The following is a 22,908-nucleotide window of genomic DNA, read 5'->3' on the forward strand; positions in this document are numbered from 1 at the left end:
GTTCGTTGGTTGATTCTGATGCGCTTGACTTGGCTGCCGGCGAAGGCATGGGCTTCATATAAAGGGAACAAAACAAATGCTATTTTGAGAAAAGCAGCCACCTGATAACATAGAAAAATTTATTCTAAGATGAGACTCTAAGACACCGACAGATGACAAGAGAGTCAATTATGCGCTAGCATGTTTCAAGCTGGTAGCAAAAGGGGGATAAGCATACGGATTAAAGAAGTTTATAAATAAGTTGTATCACATAACCACATTGAATGCAGGTCCTGCACATAGATTCATCATGAACATTGCAAAACATGCATGCATTTTACATTTACACTTTTCCCCTTCTGCAAATGCAACCAGACAAAACATGATCAGCAGACTGTGAAAGGATAGACCTGTGGACGGGATGCAATCCTGCTGAATCCTGAAAATTACAAAATAAACACTGCTGTGCTGTCATGCTAGCCTTTTTGGCACAAAGGCAAACCTACCACATGTATTAAAAAAAAAAAAAAAAGAAGGAAAATCGTAAGTCATAAGATAATCTCTTGTGAAACCAATCAACAAGTATTCTTAATCTGTTCCTTCAACTATTCCCAGTTTTCTGTTTTAGTACCAAATTTAGCTAAACTCTTTATTTTAAGGAAATACTATCCACAATAAGTGAAGCTTCTGAACCAAGACCCCCCTGTGGAAGTGTGAAGTTTTAACACATAGCAGTGCCAAAATGTTTCGAGGCAAATGGCTAACCGGGGAAGTGTGAAAATACATGTGCAGCACGGGCAAGCGCTTCCGCCCACCATGCTGCCGAATGACGAAGTACGACACGAAACAAGATGGCGCGCCAACACTACTTGTGTGCAAATGGACTTCACTCACATGCATGGTATGAGTATGTATATGTCCACGTAACTAATAGCAGCAATGAACAAAACAAAGAGTCTATCCAAGGTCCACTATGAAATACTTCGAACATATGTATCACCACAACAACAACAACAGACAACAATGGAGAGTAACGAACATCACCAGACGACCGAAAAAAGAAACTGCACAAACTTGAGCACTGATACGGTCAAAAAATACCTTAAGAGTGCGCAGAGGACACTCTGTGCTAGTCTACACTCTATATCAACCTGCTTCATCCTGCAATTGAGAAGCACTGGCCTTGCAGTTTTTACCTTTCTCCTCTCACACAAGATGAAGGGCTTCTCCTGCACAATTCAGGTTGGCTGGAATTTCCTTTCCACACTCTGTTGTGGTTACAGCATGGTGTACTTTTCACCAGGCAAAATGATGAGGATGTCTCAAATGGTACAATGATCTATAAGATTTAGCAGAATGTGAACGGCTGAGACTGTCTCAGTTGAGGCACGATGAGCCCCTAGTGGAAGAATGTACAGGTGAGAAGTGAAAACGATCTTCCCGTTGAGTGGCACGCCTCGGTGCTTTGCTGTTATACAAGGTTTTATCTTTTTTTACTCCTTCGCGTTAATGAAGTTGACACACAAATGTACACTCGCATTGATGCGGTTCTGAACCCACGTGCAGTGCAACCGGCTCAGCGAGAAAACATATTCACCCTTGAATAAAAGATAGGCATTTTAACAAACTATTTCCTCAAAAAAAAAAAAAGATGGGGGGAAAAAACACTTTTCCTCCCTCAGAGTCAGCTTTAGTCATGTTCTTGAGCAAGGTCGAGACATCTATGTACAGTAAAAGTGGACAACGCAAGGGAGCATAACCAGCGAATACTGTTGCCACGAAATAAAACTGTGTGTTCACGCTGTCGCTTGTGTGCGCCACACACGCTCACTACAGAAGGGAGACATGTTGAAACAATGCGGGTTTCAGTTAAAATGGGAAAAAGTTGCACGTGCAAGGAACTGAAGAGGATCTCTTTTTCAATTTGTACGACCTAGAAGGCCGTCGTGCCGTCATATGGTGGGAGGGTTGGTGGCCACGGCATTGGTGATGCGCTGCCACAGCTCTTTCTTGCATGACTTGGAACGCCGCAAGCTCTGCACCAGCTCCATGAACTGTGCCATACCCCCAGGAGTGAGCAGAAATGCCTCTCGAGCATTCCGCAGGATGCTGATGAACTCGTCGTACTCGGCTGGTGTGATGTGATACATCTTGGTGTGGGTGCATGCGATGAACCTGCCACACAAGAGAGGAACAGAATAACGTGTGAAAAGGGACGCTGTTATCGTTAGCTCGAGACCACGGAGAAGAAAAGATAGGAGGTGAAACTTCACTTCTCTCCCGCGACCAGATACAGTCAAGGCAGGGTGACTTGAGCACGACGCCATCTGTATGGCGGAACGAGAAGATCTCGTTGTCACGTGACAACGTGAAGTGAACATGACAACGTCAAGTGACAACGATGGAGTCACATGACGCTGTCTTGGGACTCCATTCCCCCGTTCGGCAGGCTCACCATCACCGTGCGGAGTCTTCTACTCATCTGAGTTTCTTGTTGATTGGGGAGCAGCTCCCACCTGGGTATGTGTTGTAAATACAACCATTCTACACGTTTCTTACCAGACTTCTGTCTGTTAAGCACGGTCCGTAAGCTGCCGTAAAGCTTGAGAGGTGCAGACTTCCCATACATTTCTATGCAGAACAACCAAAATGGTGGGAACGCCAGCACTGCGCCAGGCAGGAAAGTGCCTTTTTCTCCCTCTCCGAAATTGACTACATGGTCGTGTGCCGCCTCTCGCTTCCATGAGAAGTTTCGCACCCTGTCTTTCTTACTCAGTGCTCGAGACGAACATTACGAGACTGGTTGTCAACTTACATTTGCTGGCACTTTTGAATGAGAGGAATAAGAGGTGTGAGGACGTGAGATCGAAGAGGCACTGAGAGAGCAGTGGAGCCAGAACGTGCAAGGTGATGAGCTGTGTCTACCACAATCTCGTATAACACAAAGGGGCTGGCTACACTGTTCACTGTGCAGGTGCAGGACTCTTGTAAGTAGGAGGTGCCTGAACAAAGGGGGAAAAAAAGTATGGCTTTAATCCGAGAATCAAAAGGTTTACCACAAACTGCACGTCTGCAAGACTAACCAAGCTTCTTTGCCACCCGGAGGAGCCACTTGACATCTTCCCCGTAGGGGGGATTGCGGGCATACTTTGCTTGAGGTCGGTCGTCGTGCACCCTGCGAGCCAGGGTCTCCATGGCAAGCAGACCAACACGATATGCTGATAAGAGGTAGTTGAGCTGTGTCTGGTTCAGCTGAGATATTGAATTCTGCACCTGCATCAACAGAACAGAAAACGTTTCATCCTGGAGACATGTAATGTGCTGGTGGAATTAAAAAGGGAAAAGGTAGATTCTATGGGTACAGTCGCCGTCCGATTTTTCGGACTCTGCGGGGATCGTGCAAAAGTCCGAATAATCGAGCAGTCCGAAAAAACGAATTTCGCTTAAATAAACTTTACTAAGCCCTAGTCGGCTGGAAAAATGTGTCGATGCTTTCCTAACGCGCTTCCAGCTCTGCCTGATAACATCAGCTTCTATTTCCCAAAGCAACATTTCGTCAATGTACACTGTCAGAGGCACCGCCGTCATCAAGTCCGCAAGTCGGCTTCACCTAACGCATGTGTGCTTTAGGTGAAGCTCGCTTTACAGCGCGACTCGTGGGCGGACAGCACGTGCTGGGCCGTTGGCCGAAAACGAAGGCTCAAAAGCGCTACGACAGACCTCTTCTACTCAGAGGAGAATGAACAATCATCACTGCCTATTTTTTTGCTTCAATATTTTAGTTGGTTGATTTCCTTTGATACGAATTTCAGATGATACCAATATTTTCCATCACCCCAAAAGAGAAATTCGATGGTTGGGCAAACAGAGTCCAAAATATCGAGCGACGGAGCTGCACGGCGTCCAAAATTTTGGACGTTCTTATACATCAACTCTCTGGGACCCGCGGCCGTTCCGCGAACGAGTCCGAATAATCGAGCACGTCCGAAAAATCGGGGGTCCGAAAAATCGGTCGGCGACTGTATCAACATTGTGCATGTAGGACACAAAATTCAACATCGCAGGAAGTCATCGGCACGCATCGGTGAGCGATTTACTAGATGTAGAATTCTGCGGTTTGAATGACAATGAACTTGGATGTAGCTCGTAAGGATTACAAATTGAGCTGTTCTCGCGTAGCCATGCCATCCCTTACCAAAACAGCAGATAGAGGTTTGTAAAAGATCTGGCATCTACCCTTCCTGGAGTAGCAAAGAACTGCTTTTTTTTTTCTTTCTTTCCCCCTCTCGTTTTTGATGTTCTCACACGTTTAACAAAAGCAGCTGAGGTCGGCTAACAAGTACCACACCCCAAAGTGTAGAAACGTAGAAAACACCTGTACTCTACAGAAATTCCTTCTACATGTCCCCCGGGAGCTCTTCTTTGCTAACCAGTAAGACACTTTTCGACATGAAAAATTTCTCAACATAATTTTTCTAGGGGTGTGCGAATATTCGAGTTCTCGAATTCGAATCGAATATCAAACGTTTGAACTATTCGATTCGTGAATCGAATATCCAATATTCGAATTTTCGACTATTCGACTATTCCACGAATATGAACGACACAACCCGAAAGTGGGCTTCACCTGATGCTTCCGTGCATGAGGAGAAGCCTGCTTTACGAAATTGCCCTCGTTGCAGATTTAACATAGGCGGGACGGGGTTTTGTTTGAGATAACGTTATCCAAAGTTAGTTTTGTAGACATCGTCTGTGAACTGTGGGACTTTGATTTGATGTCTGTGAGGTTGCCTTTAAAAAGTTTGAACTCTCGAATAATGACTACAGCCCACGAACAAGAAGAGTGTCTTAAAGATGTCCTTTACGTCTAAAATTTCAGTAGTGCAACTTCCTAGGGCGAGTTCAAAAAAACTAAAGGGTGTTCATGGCAAAGCTGAGGCAGGATGCCAGTTTGTTTGTTTCACAAATGGCCTGTGGTTGTCTGAAGCAATTACAGCCTCATCCATGTAACATGCTACTGCTGGACATAAAATTTTGAAATGAAGGTACCCACCCCAGTAAGTGTGGGCTCACCTGGAAAGCAAGAAGCACTCTCATGTAAAATTAAAGAGTAGGGGCTTTAAGCAGAAGAATTGCACGTCTCTCTTGTGACAGTTAATGCCAGAAATATTGCACTAAAGCCATGGGCTACAAAATGGAAACTTTTAGTGCAAAAGTCACATATTGTAAATTTTGCACGAATATTTGATATTCGATTCGGTATTCGGAATTTTTTCCCCCCCCCATTCGATTCGATATTCGATTCGACTTAAAATATTCGGATTCGCACACCCCTAAATTTTCCTTTTTGGTCCGCTAACTACGCACTGTTGCCTTCCCACGATAGCACAACAAAGGTGGCGCACTCGCCTGATGTGCTTGTCCAACAGCCGTTGGAGGTGGAGCCGGAGGAGGCGGAGCCATGGGAAGCACCGCCCTCGCGACAGGGGCCATGTGGACGCCTATCATCTGGTGGGTGTACACGGGGGGAGGAGGGGGTGGCACGTGCCTGGCTGCTGTGGTGGCAGCGTAGAACTGCGCATGATTGCCCAGTGTGGGGTAGTGGTACGCCGGTGGACCTGGCAGGTAGGCTGGGTGATATTGTACAGACAGATGGGGGTGGTGGAAAGAGTGCACACCACCGAGGTAAGGGTAAGGAGGTGCACGGTATGGAAGAGGATAGGAGAGGGGTGGAACGACCGAGAGTTGAGGCTGTGTGGGTGCCAGACCCTCTACCACGAAGAGGGGTGGCGTCTCGGGGGCTCCACTTTCCGAAGTGGGAACAGAGGGGCCCATTGGTGCGGCCAGTGACACTTGCAAGTTAGCGTCCAGGGGTCCTCCATCTTGCACAACGGGAGGGTCACCAATGCCTTGTTGGCTCTCTTCGTACAAGTCGTACCTGCGTGTAAGAGATGACGGCATGGGAGGGCAATTCCGAATCTATGTCCCACGGACAGGAGGATTTAAGGTCTCTTACACAACATAAAATCCTTTTGTAAAACAGAATACGGTAAATGTTCTAGGAACTGTATTGTTCCCCCATGAGTTTAACGAAGTACAGCCGAGCCCGTTTATTACGATCTTCGATAGAACGATAACTCCGATATTGCGATCGAATTGTTGGTTCCCGTCAGCTCTCCCATTGAACTACATGTGAACAAAACAACGATATAACGATCGCCGCGAAAGCGCTTGCTCGCATATAGCGATCGGAATTCTCCCGGCGGCCGGTAAAACGCGTGAAAATTAGAAAGCAAGACTGCACCATTTCACTGAAAACAAATTACATTGGCATTTTCGCGAGCCTTCGCCTCAACGATTGATGAACAACCCAAATCTTCAGTTCCCCAATGCAGCTATGTGTGGCATAAAACCTCGATCGCCACATTCAGTGTTATGTACGGCTCGCATCAGCATTAACTTGAACGCCATTCCGGCTTGCAGACCCTGGTGGTGCTTTTTAGAGATAACGGCGGAGGGTGTTTTGGCAATCTATTTACACTTAGAGGGATGACCCTCGTTATAAAGTCGTTTTCTGCTATGCGCTGCAAGAATGGTTCTGTTCCTGCTTCGCAGTATGGAACATTTTCAAGTTAACTTTGACACGAGCCGTTCATACTGCAATTAGCATGTTTGACACCCACACGATGGTTTTATTCCTGATCCGGCTTTGCTGTATATCAAATCTGAGCGATCGTACTTTTGTAGTTATTTCATCCGCATTTTTTTTTAACATACCAATATTCAGTTGCGCATAAAGCGTTAGCATAGTCGTGTGTAGAATGTATATAAGTCTCATAAGCTATTACTTTTGTACCCAGCGTTGTGCGCTCAAGTGTTGCTAACTACACCACGAGAATAAATTTCAGCAAACGCAGTTGTTCACACGGGGGAGGGCAGACATACCAGCGGCGGGCCACGTCAAACAGTACTTCCGGACAAACACCGCCATCCTTGGCAGCAGACTCGACTGCAAGGCAAGCTCGTTCAAGCAGCGAGGGAGACTGCTCCTTGCACTGCAGCAGCGCACGTTGGATCTCATTGGGGTTGAGTGCTTGGGCATGTGGCAAGCAAGAGAGGGCCAGCTGCGCTGCTGCTCGCACCATAGCTGGATCGCGTCCTCTAGAAGCCTTGTCTGCCAGGGACGCCACCTCGGGTGGGGTCAGATGACCCTCCCATGTGTCCATCAAGAACATGAGTGCACTGCTACCAATCTCCATAGCTTGACCTACAGAAAGAGTACTCCAATAAACACTCAGGCACGAATCAGCATTGACAAAGTTTACATTGCGAACCGAACCGAGTTAGTAAACCCAATTCAGTCATGTAAATGCTTCAAAGCATTCCAATTTGGCCAACTTCTGAGAGGTGGGCGGAGTCGGTTTAGTTAATTTGGAGCACACATGCGGAACCACACCTACTAACACGGGTTTGTCCGTGTTTTACCCTAAAACACAGGGCCCTATGCATATGCCAGAGTTCCCACGGGGAGCACCGACTCGGTACGATTCTAGCGCGCCCATGCTGACGGGTCCACGGTTTCTTTCCAACAACTCTGACGGTGTACCTGTGATCCAAGAAACGTGAGAAGAGTAGGTTCGAGAGAGCCAGTTGGGAGATACAGCATTGTGTAGCCCCAAGGCGTAAAGTCCAATCTGGAAGGCACACATGTGGAGCGCCCTGTGAGGCCCCCGGTGGTTCTGGCTGGCCGAGGGCTGGGTGAACAAAACCGCCGTGCTGGAGTTGCCACCGGCCTTGGTCAGGACAGTCTTGGCTAGCTCGAACATGAAGTGGGCCGATGCCTCGCTCGGCTGGTTGGGAAGGCTCGGGCAGGCCCTCTTGCCCTTCAGTCGGCTCGGAGGCTTGGGAGGTGGGCCAGGGCGAACTCCTGACACTCCCCGGCTTGCCTCTCCCACGAGAGACCCGGGGAAACGAGAGTTGGAAGATGATGCCGCACACAAGGCCAGAGCTGGTGGTGGGCTGTGCAGCGACAAAGGAAAAAAAAAAAAAGAAGAAGAAACGGAAGAACAGATACTCAGACAAACTTTTGTCTAAAGAAGCAAAAACACTCGAATAATTGCAGAGATTTGAAGTAGAGTTAGATCTAGAATTAAATATATAGAATCAGAGGTTTGTAGAGAACTGAATACCTTTCGTGTACAGACACCTCCCTTCCGTGGACAAGCACATCCTGGGTGTCCATACTAGAAAGGTTTCACTGTATCATGATATCAACAGATAAACCACGACCATTACACCCGTCTTTACTTGTCTATCTGTTTCAAATGTGAAGGGTCCACAGTGATGTGTGTCAGCCGTGCAATTGAAGTCCAGGTACGTTATGTGTGCGTGTATAACAAGAGCTTCATCATCATCTGTGTACTCACCTGTCTGCATCCCTAGGCTTGGTCCTGGTGGCTTTGTCTCCCGATGAACTAGAGACGACAGAATCGCTACTTTCACCGCTGCTGCCGCTGTCACTGCCTGGACCACAGGGGCGACCCCATGTACTACGGCGCACCACAGTTGGAGAGTTGTCACTTGATGTCGTTTCAGGAGCGCTGCTGTCAATACTTGCCATCCCTTTTTTGGACAGAAACATCATAATTAAAAAAGCTGCATAAATACACACACAAAAAAAAAGGAAAAAAAAAAAAAAACATGTGTTACAACTACCCATAACATACCAGCAGAATGCTTTTTGGTAGTCCTGAAATTGGTGCACCGAAACTTGGCTTCCCACGCTTTGAAGTCTTCTTCCCAGCCAGGGCTTGAAGCACCTTCACTACGATCTCCAGTATCACCAGAAAACCTGCAGATGCAAGACATTAAGCTGACGACGCGGACAGACGTTGTGGGCTGTGGGCTACGGAAAAAACAGCTGATCACACAAGTGTTTGCAAAATGTGTTTTACAATCCCCTCTCAACCACATAAAACAGTAAACTCCAATTTAATGCGATGTTTCACGAAAAACACAGATCATCTGCGCTGCGCTTGAACCCACTGAACAGATTTTTACGACACTAACAGAGCATGACTCACGTTACACACCTGCTTCCGTGGCGATGTGACACCTTTGCTCGAGCCCCATTGCCATGTTCTGGCATGGTTGTCTGGCCTCCAGGAGGCGGCTGTCCATCTGCATGTGCACCTAAGCATTCGCCCGTTCCCCCAGCACCATAATCCTCCCCAGGCTCGTGAGACACTTCTTTATCTGCCCCTCCATCCTGTCCTGCATGTCCACCCTTTCCAGAGCCATTTCCATTGCTTGAACTGGACCCAGCCAGAGACCCAGCACTGCTGCCTTGGTCATCTGCTTGGCCACTGCTCCGGGGCGTGGCAGCCATGCTGTCGGCTGTGGACGGTGTACTAGCCATTGGTGGAGTCGAAGAACTGTAATAGAAGCTGGGAGGTGGGCTCTTGTACATCTGGTGTACCTCCTTGTCCAGTAACTTATCCATAATCTGAAACAAAGAGAAAGACTCACTGTTAGTGTTTGCCAATGATGTAATATAACTTTGACGAAGTTACCTTAGCTAGTTTCTCTTGATCGTCCTTGTAGACAACGAGCAAAGTTATGCTCAAGTCTCCACGCTGCCTCCTTGTTCCTTCACACAGCAAAGGATGTTCTGCTTCTGAAACGTTGGCTTTCAAACCTGTTGATAAAAAGTAGGCTTAGTAGATTTACTAACAGTGTGTGCTTTTCAAATGAGACTCAAGCGTTTAGTGCCCAATTTATTGGACTGGATATTGTAAATCTGTAATGTAGTGACTGAAAGTGGACTGGAAAGGAATGTGTCGGTCTATTCGAGACAAAGGGAGAGAAGGAGAGAATGATGATGGCGATAATGGATTGCCAGAGATACAATGCAGGTGTACTTTTGTCAACAATAGCTCGATTTCCATCATGGACCCTTCAGTAGCTAGCGTCAGTTCCCAGCGCCCAGGGCGAAATGTGTATCGCTCCCCCAAATAAGACACGCAACAGGAATGCATCAGAATCTCCCCATCCAGTAAGGAAGCGCTTCATGGTTATGATGACGATGATTAGGATTTTACTGGTGCAAAAGCAACTTAGGCCATAGAGCGCATCATGGACTTTGCACTTCGGTTGCTTCAGTCTGAGAATATGCGCCGCTGTCTCAACGCACACAGCCTACTGCCGAAGTACACAGGATGCAATTTTACACTGGCGTGGTATATTTTCAGGCGATAAACAGTTTCACTGTTTTTATTTCGAACTTTTTTGTTTCTCTGGAGATAATTTGCACAAAAAAAACAAACAAAAAAACTGGCGCCTGAGGTGACCACCACTACAGCCCCCCTCACGCTATGCCACCGAGTATGGAGGGGTGGCATAGGGGGGCCTCTTGAAGGTAAATTTTCCATATCTGCACACCCCTAATGCTTCCCCTCGAAGCCAAAAGGACACAGCCACCAAGCAAGGTCAAAGAAGGTCAAACCATCAGCAAATTAGTGACGCTCACCTAAAGCAGCAACGGCAGCTTCAAATCCAAGCATCTCATCTGATGGCAACTTAGTACCAGGGTTTGGTGCTCCTTTAGTGTTGTTTTCTGAAAGGAATGCACTACTGCAGCAACAACAAGCAACTGGAGCAAATGGAACATGGGCTAAATGGCAGTGCACCTCCAGCAGAACAAAACAAAAAGGAAAGCTAGGCCAAACATACTGGAAAGCACCAAGGCATCAAATATATAGCTGGACAACATCAAGGGCAGCAATGCATCTCCGCGCGATTGGAGCCTGTGGTCACAAAGCGCCTTTGCCTTCTCACGGATGTCATTGAGTTCTGCGTCTCCTAGCGGAATCTTTTTAAGCAGTAGGACCAAGTCTTGCTCCTGGTTGGCCAGCTTGACCTGCAAGTATTATACATGTAACAAGAGCACATCATTTTCTTTTCTCTCTCCACAAGAAGGCAAACCTCGAGAGCTTTTGTAGACGCCGGAGGCCGTGCCATCTCTAGACCAAACAGTCCGATTCTGAAGGCCAGGTGATGGTGCTCCTGGTTCTCCCCCAAGACTTGGCAGAGGAATGCAGCTTTGGCTAAAGTTGCCGAGGCTAGCAAACTCACCTAGCAAGAAGAACACAGCGAAAAGGAAGACGTCAGAAGAAATAAGGTTCCAAAATCAGATAAGGGCAATCACCAATACGACCATTTTTGGCACTACTCGACTCCGTCAACTTCGAATCCGCCAGTTTGGATTATGCGCTTGGATTGGATTCGTAATTGGAATCCGAGGCGATACTGCTCTAGAACTTCCTAACCGTACCGCTAGGAGACGCCACAAAATTGTGCGGCAAGTGCTCGTGTAGCCAGTAAGCAAATCAGACTTGGAAGATGAATGCACAGACATCGTGAATGTAAACAATTGGCCGACTGAATTCGTTAAAATCGTGAATGCGTTTGACAGTGTTGTCAAACGTGTATGATGAACATACGACGCTTGCGCGAATCGAAGCGGATATCATCGCAAGCAGGCGCTACATGTGACAGGGTACAATTACTGAGTTCCTTAGTGCAGCTGCAGCAAAATAAAGTTTAATTTAGTAATCGTCGGATATTTCGGACTGCCGTATTATTCGGACCTTTTTCCGGTAACCGCCAAGTCGGGAAAATCGGTCGGCTACTGTAATTTGCTTTCGGCTGCTACATGACACGCAGAAGGACCAAATAGGCTCTCTTATGAAAATGCCAGTGTGTTCACAAAATCAAGAATTCCAACCCCGGCTAGAAATTTCAAGACCAGAAGCAACTAAGGAACAAAATTCATAGCATGCCCAGTACCTGATGCCAAGCAGGGCTGAATCTCCTGTTTCTGCGATTCCCTGCTCCTTTGCCTACTTGTGGAGTTGACGTGCTGCCTTCCACCTCAAATACCGGAGGATGAACTAGGAGTTCCTCAGCCAGGCGTACGGCCAGCTTACAGGCCTCCTGCGTGTGACCATGTGCGTGCAGAGCTTCCGCCCTGGCAAACAGGATCTGCGAGCGGTAGACAAAACAGTTTTATTTTTTACTTTCGCTGGGTGAGGCAGCAACACATCAACACTCGCATGGAAAGAAAAAGAGAAACAGAACAAAACGGAAACGAGGGTAAAGTATTTTCTCAAATCTAAGACAACCCCAGAGTTCAGGGTACACAATTTTGGACAAAAAAAAAGTAGACAGAGATTGGGTGGCAGTATAACAGCTGGAAACGATTCACAATACCAGTTATTCATCACTGCTGTTTTCTTTGTCGCTATCTGCCCACGTCTCATTGTGTTCCGTTCAAAGCGTTAGACAAGCCATACTTTTTAAAAACGTGCACGACAACGTCGTCCTGCACGTCGCACCAAGCGTCCAAAATCGAATTCTTGATCTCTCCCCTGTTGCTTCAGCCATATTCTAACATTTACTTCCGATACTTGGAACTGCATTGCTGCCGCTAACCTGTTGCTGCATTAAGCGACAGTTTTGCGTTTGAACGAAGCAGTGACAACGTGACTGTTTCGCCCTGACCGCCGCTGACAACCACAACACATGGTATGTGTAGCGCCTCGCTATTGGCCCGATCCCCGTCGCTCGCTCCTGCCTCTCACCTAATCTCGTTGTGGCGCGGACATTCGAATCTAAGACAACATCCCCAACTTTGGAACACTTGTTTTTGGAAAAAAAGAAAGATGTCTTAAGATTCACGAAAATACGGTAAGTAAAAGACAAACCGATTACTTGTGTAATGATTAGGTGTTACAAGAATATCATCTCAAGTAGCATCACAATTTTTTTTTTAAAGAATTCACCTCAAACTGATCCTCAATCTTCTTGACTTGCACTGGCAGCTTTTCTGCGTCACCTTGCTTGCCCTCACCCTTGTGCTTCTCGGGAGTCGCAGATGCCTTGGCTTGTGGGTTGAAGTAGTATATGTAACACTCATCACCAGATTGACCGCGTTCCTCACCTCTCAGCATCCTGCAAAGGCAATCGCAAGGTTAATGCAGGCGTTACATGCTCGCACAACATCAAGGGGTAGCTGCGGTGCAGTTACACTGACCCGTTGTCTCCCGCCGGAGCTCCATCGCGTGGGCCAGACCAATCTGAGTCAGCCTCATCTGGTGACGAGAGTTTCTCGCCACCAGCGCCCTCTAGGTCGCTCAAGCCAGAAGGTGTTAAGGTTGCACTGCCTTTCGGAGTACTGCTGCAGTTCATGGCTGCGTCGTAAGCCCTCGAACAGTCTGCTACAGTGGGTAAAACAAACTCTCCGCCGTCGTTTTCATTCTCGCAGAATCCTTCCGAACTCAGGGAACTGCGGTTGCTTCCCCCTCCGTGAGATGCTTCATGAGCGGCTGCAAATAATTTCAAATTGACCCTTTTGTGCCAAACAGAGATTTCGAGGGTTGACACTGTTTATGGTCAAGTTGAATAGTTGCGCACAAAATAAATGCGGGCACGAAGTACAATAGATCTTGAGACCACCCTACTTAGTTCAAGAGATATTCGAACTTGTTATTAGTTATTTTTCATCATCAAAGCCCAACCTTTAATTGAAGTCAGTATAAAGTGGTATCCGCTGGGAATATCAACTATGTACAACACTGAAACAGAAGTGGAAGTTCCTCAATGATAAATGTTTTCTCAAGCGAGTGAGTTTTCAAGAGTGAGAAAATTTACATAGCGAGCAGATTTCAGGGTTTGGTCTTATGCCTCTTCTTAAACACATATCCAACACGACTGTCAACGTCATGCCCAAATCAATAACAACGAGTAGACTTAACATCAAAAACACACTGCAAGACTGTGCTCATTCAATTTACAGCCTTACGGAAAATAAGCATGTAAATGAATACGCGATTCATTATTTAGCACTACACCGAAAGGACTAGAAGATGTGCAAGTGTTGCATATATACGTCTTCAACATGCGCGATAATGTGCCAAACTTGCACAATACTGTTGAAGGGTTGCCACCAGCGTACCTTGTGCAGCTGCAACTAACGGAAACAGTTGATGATGCCCAGTACTACATAACACGTGTGTAGGTTTGCGCTCTGGCAGGTGAGTGCCAGAGCCCACATCAACGGCACGCCCCCTTCTGCACGCCATAGAAGTATGGTCCCCTCCGACTGAGTCTCCACTGCCTCCACTCTGTTCTCTGGAGTTGTGCTCCAGTAGGCGGGTGTGCATGTATGGAGAATACCATCTAAAAAAGAAACCCTCGTGCATTACATGCGAGAGCCATTACAATAAAGCTCAATTTTGTATTAAGGCACGCATTAGCGTATTACTAAAATGCGCGTCTCGTGCAATGTACGGATCACAGCAGAGGTTACGGATATGCCGCCGATCTCCCTTTTCCTTTGAGAAAAACAAAGAACTAAATAACCAACCATAAATAGGGCGTGAAATGTTAGTGTTTAACCCGCTGCTTCCCCGAATCTGCACCCCGAATTGAAGGTTGAATCTTTAGGGTGGACCCCGATTTTTACCCAGCAAATTGCCCTCACTGAAATATCTGTAGGAATGCACACTAGCTTGTTTGGCAGCAAATGCAATTACATCACAGTTTGTACCAAACCAGTACAGTTTGTTTGAGTAACGGTGACCAATTTCTCCCCAAATTTAGCATACTGGAAGTTTTTCCACCCGAATTCGTCTGAATTTAGAGCACATGTTGATATCCCAGATTTTAACCCTCCGAATTGAGAAAAAAATAGTTCCTGAAAACTACAGGCTCTAACCATAAAGTATCTCCTTCTGGAGCTAGTTTCTTAAAACCTCAGGGTGAATGCCAAGCTATAACATAACACCATGTTCAAACTTTTGTTGCAAAATTCAGAACTCTGTGCTTTGCTGCACATAAGTCACTTCTGAGAAGTGGCCCATGCCACAGCACAAGATGAAAAGCAGAAAATAAGTTATGATTAAGTTTGACAGTTCAGGCACGATGGAATTTTGCAAAAACCAACCACGGAACTTTGAAATGGCACACCGTGTGTAAAAGAGCTCACTTAAACTCACCTACAAGCTCCACCTTCAGCGTAGGTGACGCTCTCAATCGGATAGTCCGTCCAGTCCAGAAGACACGCTTCCAGGGCCGGCTTGAATCCAGGAAACACTTCCAAGTCTGATCTCCTGGCTACACTGGGGCCACCAGGTCCCCCTACTGTGCCGTTGCCATTCCCAGTGGCACGCACTTTGCACACACGTTCTAGGGTCTTCACGTGCCACTCGCTCAGCTGGAATATTTTGATACAACACTCAGTTCTGCGCTCGAGCGGGCAAGAAGATTCCTTATAAATGTGCAAGAAAGGCCTTCTGTCACCTGGCCAAAGAAGGCTCGCCGGTCCTGTGGTGAAAGTGCAGGATTGAGGGCTGCTAGCCTCCAGAGCACCACAATCTCATCGCAGAGGCTGCTGCATGCATGCTGAGAGGAATGAGTGTTACTGTGGACGCTCCCACGTCCCCCATGTCCACCAGAGCCCGTGTGCAAAGACACCTTGGTATTGAACCACCAGCAGAGAATCTGAAATTATTTCGAATAGAGAGAATCAAAGATTTCTGCAGTACTGCTTAAGAGCGGTAAGACCACAGTGCCGGGGCTAATAAACGACGATGGACGAGACTAGGAAAAACACCCACCACACATTTTACCGCTGGGGTTTTACCACTTTAAAATATGTACCACAAACCTGCCCGGATTAAGTGCATGCTGCTGAGTTTTCGTAAGCAGAGGTGGCAACTAAGTATAGATAATGAAAACAACAACAAAAAAGGCTTTTCCTCTAAGCACCTATAGACATCACCAATTAGCTCTTCCACCTCTACTTAAAACCCTGTACCATGCTCAATTTTACTGCACAAGGTAGTTTTTCAGGTAAAATTTGATACCACAAAAATTTATGCTCTGACCTAAACATAATACAGCATAGCCACTTTATAGTGAAGTTGGTCAAACTGCCTGAAAGATTCACTATATTAGCAGTGCATGCTTGCCGTTTTAACACATTGTGACCGCAAGTTTACTTGACTATATATCCATATCTTCACTATATGCAGATTCACTACAAAGAGGTCACACTGGAAAACACAATGTACCAGGTTTTGTAGAGTTTCTCCAATCCCTCCTGAATTTTAGTTACTCATTTTTTTCTTCTTTTTCTGTTTCAATAACACGTTTCCTCTCACCTCAAAAAATAGCACAGGTAAAAGAATTAGAGGTTGAGGGAAACATGCATTTATAGAAAATCTTTCCTTTATCAAACAGCATTTTGCATCGTCAGCAAAGCCCTTAGACAGGCACTGAGAAACGAGTTGTAGTCTATGACAAGTATTGGACAGAAAAGTTTTACCAAGCAACGAATAAGCAGACAGACCTGTTCACATGCCAGCACTTCTTCCGTGAGTATTTGCAATAGAGGAATAGAATTCCGGTCCGCTCTTCGGAACATCTCTCGCACAATTGACAGAAGGTTCCACATTCCCTCCGGCTCGCGTCCGCGCAGTGGTCGCAGTAGGCTGCACCACTCCGACGCGGCCGGTGGAGCCGTCGATGACAGGTAGTTAACGTCGCTGAAGACAATGGGTGATGGCAGACAGAGCTTGATCAAGATTTTGCGGATGTTCTCGTGGAGTGTTGCTTCATCCAGACACCATGTTGTCTGCTCGTACGCTGACGCACCAGCTGTTGGATCTGTTGAAAAACAACCCCTTTTTTAAAGACAACTGCTTTTCATAGGCAGCGTTCAAATAAAAAAGAAAGAAAGAGACATATTTCACAACGGGGAAACTCCTTTCACGAGCCCATATGGCAAAGGAGACAGTTTCACATTTCCTTCTTGGTACAATGTTAGAGCCTGAAGTTTTAGGATTTAACCCGATTCTTCCCCAAACTGAAGGCTGCCTCTTTAAGGTGAAACCCGATTTTTGCCCAGCAAATTGCCCACACTGGGATGTCTGTAGGAATGCACTAACTTACTTGTTTGGCAGCAAGTGAAGTTACATCACAGTTTGTACCAAACCCCTACAGCTAGTTTGAGTAACTAAGCCCGATTTCTCCCTGAATTTAGCATAATCCAAGTTGTTTCACCTGAATTTGCATGAATTTAGAGTACATAACGAAAGGAGCTGAGTTTGAGACCGTGTTTGTGTTTGTATGTTATCGTCCCTACCTCGTCTCGGGTTTTCAAGTCATGGATTAGAGTGCACGTTTATTTACCTAATTTTGACCCCTCAAATTTAGAAGAAAAAAAATTTCCCTAAAACTTCAGGCTCTATACATTTTATTGCGGATCATCATTTGCATCATAGCATAATTCTAGAGAAGTCCACCGTCACTTCCTTCTTCTGTTGCCAATAAAAATTTTTGATGCTCTGCACCAAGTACATTGGAAGTAAATGCAAAGTGATACGAAAATTTCGTAACCTGGAGCACCACGCAGGGTGTTGATGGCCGTCTGCTGGCTTGACAGAAGCTCGTCCAGTAGCCTTTGCGCAGTAGGCAATATCTGCAAAGGCCACAAAAGATTTACATACGCTCCCACTCAACACTCAGTCCAAGTCGGTCACCTGTTGGGGAAGTTCACTGATGAGGTACTGTGCAAACTTTTGGAGCTGATCCCTGTGCAACCTGGACAGAGATTCCGACACAGGAGCTCGGAGGCAAACCTGATTGGGCTGAAAAAGTAAATATACAAGGTACTCATTCACGGTATGCTCCCGATAGTTATAAGGCCGAACATCGTAATAAGAAATGTCGTACACGCGTGTTTTGATGCAGTTGCAGTTTTAGCAAAAAAATGTGCCAGTTAGGAGAGAGAGGTTTATTTATTTTTTGAAGCGGTGCGAAAAAAGACGTAACAACAACATGCTCTTTTGTATCCCTCCTCTGAAGAAACAAATCTCTCACAGCTAAGGGAACATTAGCAATTGATACTGTGTGTCCCCAGGGCAGCAAAAAATATGGCTTACCTGGTGTATCCTGTGGAGACATACAGCAACCACATGGGAGCACCACGATGCAGTACTATTGCAAGTGCAGTTGCAGGAGGTGATACGGCAACGATCAAATGTTACTGCCACATTGTATGACCCCTTGGACACTGACAGGCTCTGAGGTGTATGCACAGTTGCGCTTAGGTGAAAACCTGAGAGTTGAGATCATTCAGTATGACAAGCATACATACACTGGCCAACATACACACATCAATGAACCTGAGTACACATGATCAACGTAGAACGTGAAGAAAAAACAATGTGCAAGTTTCCGGCGATGCAGAATCAAAAATAACAAAGACGGTTAAGAGCATCAACTGTTTACTATATACATAAAAACAAGACTTTCGTGCAGTAGGCGGCACTTCTTCAGGTATGAGGACCTGTTCCTCAGGTAACAGGTACCTATAACAGGTCCTCAAACCTGAAGAAGTGCAGCTACTGCACGAAAATCTTGTTTTTATGTATATAGTAAACAGTTGATGCTCTTAACCGTCTTTGTTACACGTGATCAAGTCAGAACTGATCACAGTCTGTGGCTTTCTTTCTTTCAGTCACGTTCTTTCATACATGACCTTTTAGATGTTATCATTGACAATTCCAAGAGGATTAGTAGCTTTGAAGAGAAGCAAACTGTAACGGGAGCTAAACTATTCAAAGGCATCAAATAGTACAAGTCAGTGCGCAGAACCAATTAATAAACTGCACTAATTCTCTGTGCACGCAATACTTTTCCCTTCCTACGTATTCCCCTATTTCTTCTGCCACAACAGAAATTTCTGAATTTCAAAACTGTGCGAGTGTTTTCTGCTCTTCTTCAGTTGTGAAGCGAAGCACATATTGCCATTTACGTCTACTCAGACAGTGATAATACGTCCTTCGAGGTGTGACTTACCAATCTGAAGCAAGTCCTTTGTTGCTTTAGCCTTGAAAAGATGTTCGCCTCTTTGGAATTCCTCTGGGCTTCCATTAGCCAAGCATGAGTATAACCTGATATGCAAAACACAGATCGAGACCACTACAGCCAACTATAGAGGGTAGTGACTAAAGAGAATTGTTGGTGCACAAGCGGAGCATAAGAAAACAGCCACAAAATAAGACGTACCGTATGTCTTCCTCATTTTCTGGGAAGCTCCAGAATGCAATTCGCAGTTGGAGCTGTTCGGGCACTGGGGGGTAGACATGCTCCACAACCTCGAAGGGAATGTGTGCTGCTACCTCTCGGGCAACCAATTCCACCAGAGGCAACACCTGACCTCCTTCAGATGCTGCAAATCCACAAGAAGAGGTTACCAAGTGACATTTTCCTCCATCAAAGTTTAGTTATTCATCAGTAGGGGCACGGGACTGTATATATTTTTTAATTTGTTCTGAAGGATATCTGAACAAATATCCTAACGTTATCCTAATGATATCCTAACGTTTTTCCACATTACCAATCGCGACACAATTTTACAATGTTTTGTATACAGGGTGCTTGCTCAAATGTGTCCAGAAATTATATTTAAAACGAGCGATAAAAGAAAAGCAAGTGGTACTTTTCTGCTACTTGAGTAAGAAACACGTACTGCTTCACTAGTAGCACCCGTTTCTTTGTCAAGTAGCTCAAAAGTAACGCTTGTTTCTCTTTTATTGCTCGCTTTAAATAAAATTTCTGGACACGTTAGAGAAAACACATTGTATTATATAATTGCATATTTCTACCTGATCATCATATGATATGACGGCTGCATATAACGTCATATTTCGGTGCCATTTGACCCATTTTTGTAACGTTTGCCGTTCTCTTTATTTTGCCACTGCTCACGTTATTTCAAAACGGAGATTATTGGCACAAAACCCGTGTTCCGGCTACACATCGACTACGCTGCTTTTAGGCTGACTCGTGCTGCATAATAAGTGAATTCGGCAAGCACCACTAGCATCCAGAACCAACTTCTGAAAACAGAATGTGCAAAATGTAGTCAGCGAGTTCCAAGTTGTGCTTGATAAAGTAAGGAAATCAAAGGGTTGCAGTCCGTGAGCGCCATTCTCGAAGGCGACGAACAGCACAACGAAGAGTCGTCTGCACATGGCATAGACGAGCTAGGTAGCTAGCTAATTCGTCGGAATAACATCCAGCGACACAGTGTACATTTTCGTAGTACATGGCGTTCTTAACTGGCAAAAGTTGTTCATCGTCCCATGTAATGCATGTAAATGTAAAATGCAATGACCAACAAGGAATGCCTGTGTGTGCAAGCGTGAACGAGCGTTCCAACTGCCAATAAGGAATGTGGAAGGATTTGTAGAAAGTTTTTTAGACAATTTGAGTATAGATACAGTTCCAAGGTACGCAAAAGCTTCTGGAGCAACCTTCCCGGCATCATAATATTTCTGCATATCTTGTGCACATTTAGACGTTTTGTGCCGTGTATTTGCGTGCATATTTTGTAAGATTTTTCTGCATAAAGTCCCTGGCCCTACTCATGAGGATGGTACGAAACAGCAAGCTCGTGTTACTATGTCTCTGTACTAAAAAGATGTGCAATCAGGGCTCAAACCCAAAATTATTACTGCTTCAGTTTGGGCTTAGAGCCATGTTCGAATGCAGAGGCTCACACACTTTGCAGCGTGGTCTGCCACCATGCATCAATTCTACCAAGTGCATCAACAATAAAATAAAACTTACAGGTGAGGTGAGTAGGCAACATAACATTGTGTGCAAATGCTGGATAGTATCAACAGCTTTATTATTGGGGACACTGCCCTGAGGCTGGGGAGATACGCACAAGGGCAGATGCAAACACTTGTTTGTCTCCGTCTGTCCTTGTGCAAATGTCACTGAACTCTGAGAAATATTACCAACAACTAGCCTACACCAACTTGCTTGGATTTCGTTCCTCTGTTCTTCAGTTATAAGCCACCGAAATAGAATGTTCAAGCATGTACCAGCCCTACATACTGAATTTACGCACAAATTTCACTGTTTCGAACTTTTCTCATCTGCCTGTACTAAGGTCTGTCAGAAGCACTACGACAGAATAAATTTCACAATTTAACTTGCAGACAAAACAAATATGTGTTCTGTCCACATGTTGTACTTGACTGACAACAGAGAAGAATTTCTTGGTCTTTATCCTGTTACAAATCGAAGGCAAAATGAAGTTGCGAACTGATTTTATAAAGTATTTACTTACATAGTTAACTAAATGCATCCAACACAATAAAAAAAAATCATATTGAAATAAGTGCATCCAATCCAATAAACAAATTAAAAAAAAACACCATGTTTCTAAACCTGAAATCACTTAAGTACATACACTCATAAGATTACAGCAAAGCTACATTGTCCACTTGAAGCAAAAGTAACAATTTACAGCAAAATGCTTGCAAAAGTAATTAAGGCAAGATGGTTAATAATTTCGAAAACCCAACTGCAACCACGGGAACGAAAAAACAAATTAACAGGGGGAAACATGATCCGCATACAGCTATCTCCTATGCATCTTTGAGGCATTACTGATGCACGAAAACGCACAGGTGCTATGTTACGAGTTCCACAAAAGTGACAATTGTATTCATAGGTTACGAATGCAAAATTTCGGGCAACATTTGCAAATTATGAAGACAAAAAGTGTACTGGTCTCTGCGCAGTAATCTACTAGACTTGAGCAGTGTCCGTCGTGAAATGATTACCGTCTAAAACAAAGAAAGTAGGAGGATCGACTGCATAAATAAAGCGATACGACTCTAACCAATTCAGTACTCCAGAGTCACAATTGAACCGGTGCACCTATTTGCCGGTGGATTACATCGCCCAAGTGTTAATGGACCCATAACGTAGCATAAATATAGCTATTTTTTCGTTAACAGCAGAAATCCGATATCGGAAATTAAAGCCGAATCGGGTCCAGCCGTTCGTCGACCTCCATAAGCTGCGGTGGAAAGATGCCGCGTACGGCACACCTGTTTTCAAAGTGTGCCGCTGTTGCAGCTGCACACATAACAATGCTTAACTAAAGCCCATATCAACCATTAAAGACAAAAACAATTAATTAAAAGCAAGTTTAAGCCTAAATCTAGGCTTACCTTTGGTACGACAATGACCGCCGTGGGCAGCAGCGTGAGATGGGTTCCCATTCGGTCGTTTCCAACCTCTCCAGTTATTGCACAAACTTTCGGGCTCACTGATCCAGGAGCATAGAGAATCTTCTTCAAAACGGTCGCTGTCCTCGAAGGAAAATCGGTCCCCTTCTTCCCAGTCAAACATTACCACGCCTGATATCCGAGGCGTCTATCTGGAGCGGCTCACGAAAATTTATACGTCCAGAGTTGAATCCGAGCACTTCTCCATCACAAATCCCGAATCCATCTCGAAAGCAGTACTGTTGAGTGTTCGTCGGCAAGCCTGAGATCACTCGCAGAAACAAAACACAGAATTGGAAGTCCTCCAGAGCCGAAATATGAATAATATTATCCGATCCGTTGTTGTCAGCTGTCCTGGGCTCAGCTGCCCATTTCTTTTTTTTTCTTTTTCAAGCCGCTCAGTTTTAGGTGCTGCAAATCTATATTTGAGAGCCGTCAACTAGTGCCAGATGAACACGGAGTTATACCTTGAACTACCATAGTTTGTTCGATGAAATAAATACGTGATTACAAGCTGATTATTTACACTGCTAAGGTTTGTTTACCTTGAAATTTCTTCATGCTAAGCGATAGCACATCCAAATCAAAAAGAAAGATGGCAGCCCCTCAAGCGTTCGAGGGGGATGTTGATACAAGGATCAAGTTGCGCAAAGTCCAAACATCGATTAAGATCATTCTTAAAAAACGGACATAAATAAGTAGATGCAGCTCAAAACTTCTACAGTCGCAAAGAACTACTGTTTAAGATTTAGTTCTGCTCTGTAATATACCG

General features: G+C 45.3%; 1 protein-coding gene across 1 annotated transcript; it reads right to left on the reverse strand.

Moving 5' to 3' along the window:
- Positions 1–105: 105 nt before the first annotated feature.
- Positions 106–22,800, reverse strand: LOC135368519 (zinc finger SWIM domain-containing protein 8 homolog). The gene is made up of 26 exons (XM_064601871.1): positions 22,080–22,800; positions 19,114–19,276; positions 18,904–18,998; positions 17,985–18,160; positions 17,583–17,690; positions 17,440–17,521; positions 16,391–16,707; positions 15,340–15,540; positions 15,036–15,253; positions 13,994–14,217; positions 13,073–13,364; positions 12,822–12,990; positions 11,827–12,021; positions 10,963–11,112; positions 10,711–10,897; positions 10,508–10,594; positions 9,552–9,676; positions 9,072–9,484; positions 8,706–8,830; positions 8,406–8,601; positions 7,586–7,998; positions 6,925–7,246; positions 5,389–5,917; positions 3,063–3,252; positions 2,795–2,981; positions 106–2,154 (listed from the first exon to the last, which is right to left on the reverse strand). Exons 1-26 carry the CDS (start codon positions 22,258–22,260, stop codon positions 1,932–1,934), a joined length of 5,568 nt encoding a protein of 1,855 aa, XP_064457941.1. The 5' UTR covers positions 22,261–22,800; the 3' UTR covers positions 106–1,931.
- Between the last annotated feature and the right edge of the window lie 108 nt (positions 22,801–22,908).

This window comes from Ornithodoros turicata, chromosome 9 (genome assembly GCF_037126465.1).
Source record: "Ornithodoros turicata isolate Travis chromosome 9, ASM3712646v1, whole genome shotgun sequence".
NCBI lineage: Eukaryota > Metazoa > Arthropoda > Arachnida > Ixodida > Argasidae > Ornithodoros > Ornithodoros turicata.

Excerpts from the sequence above, each read along its gene's own strand:
- LOC135368519 (XM_064601871.1), bottom strand. The coding sequence starts at position 22,260 with ATGTTTGACTGGGAAGAAGGGGACCGATTTTCCTTCGAGGACAGCGAC. Across the intron at positions 17,522-17,582 it reads TCAGTGAACTTCCCCAACAG|ATATTGCCTACTGCGCAAAG; the intron begins GTGACCGACTTG and ends TGGCCTTTGCAG. Across the intron at positions 14,218-15,035 it reads GCTGAAGGTGGAGCTTGTAG|ATGGTATTCTCCATACATGC; the intron begins GTGAGTTTAAGT and ends TTTCTTTTTTAG.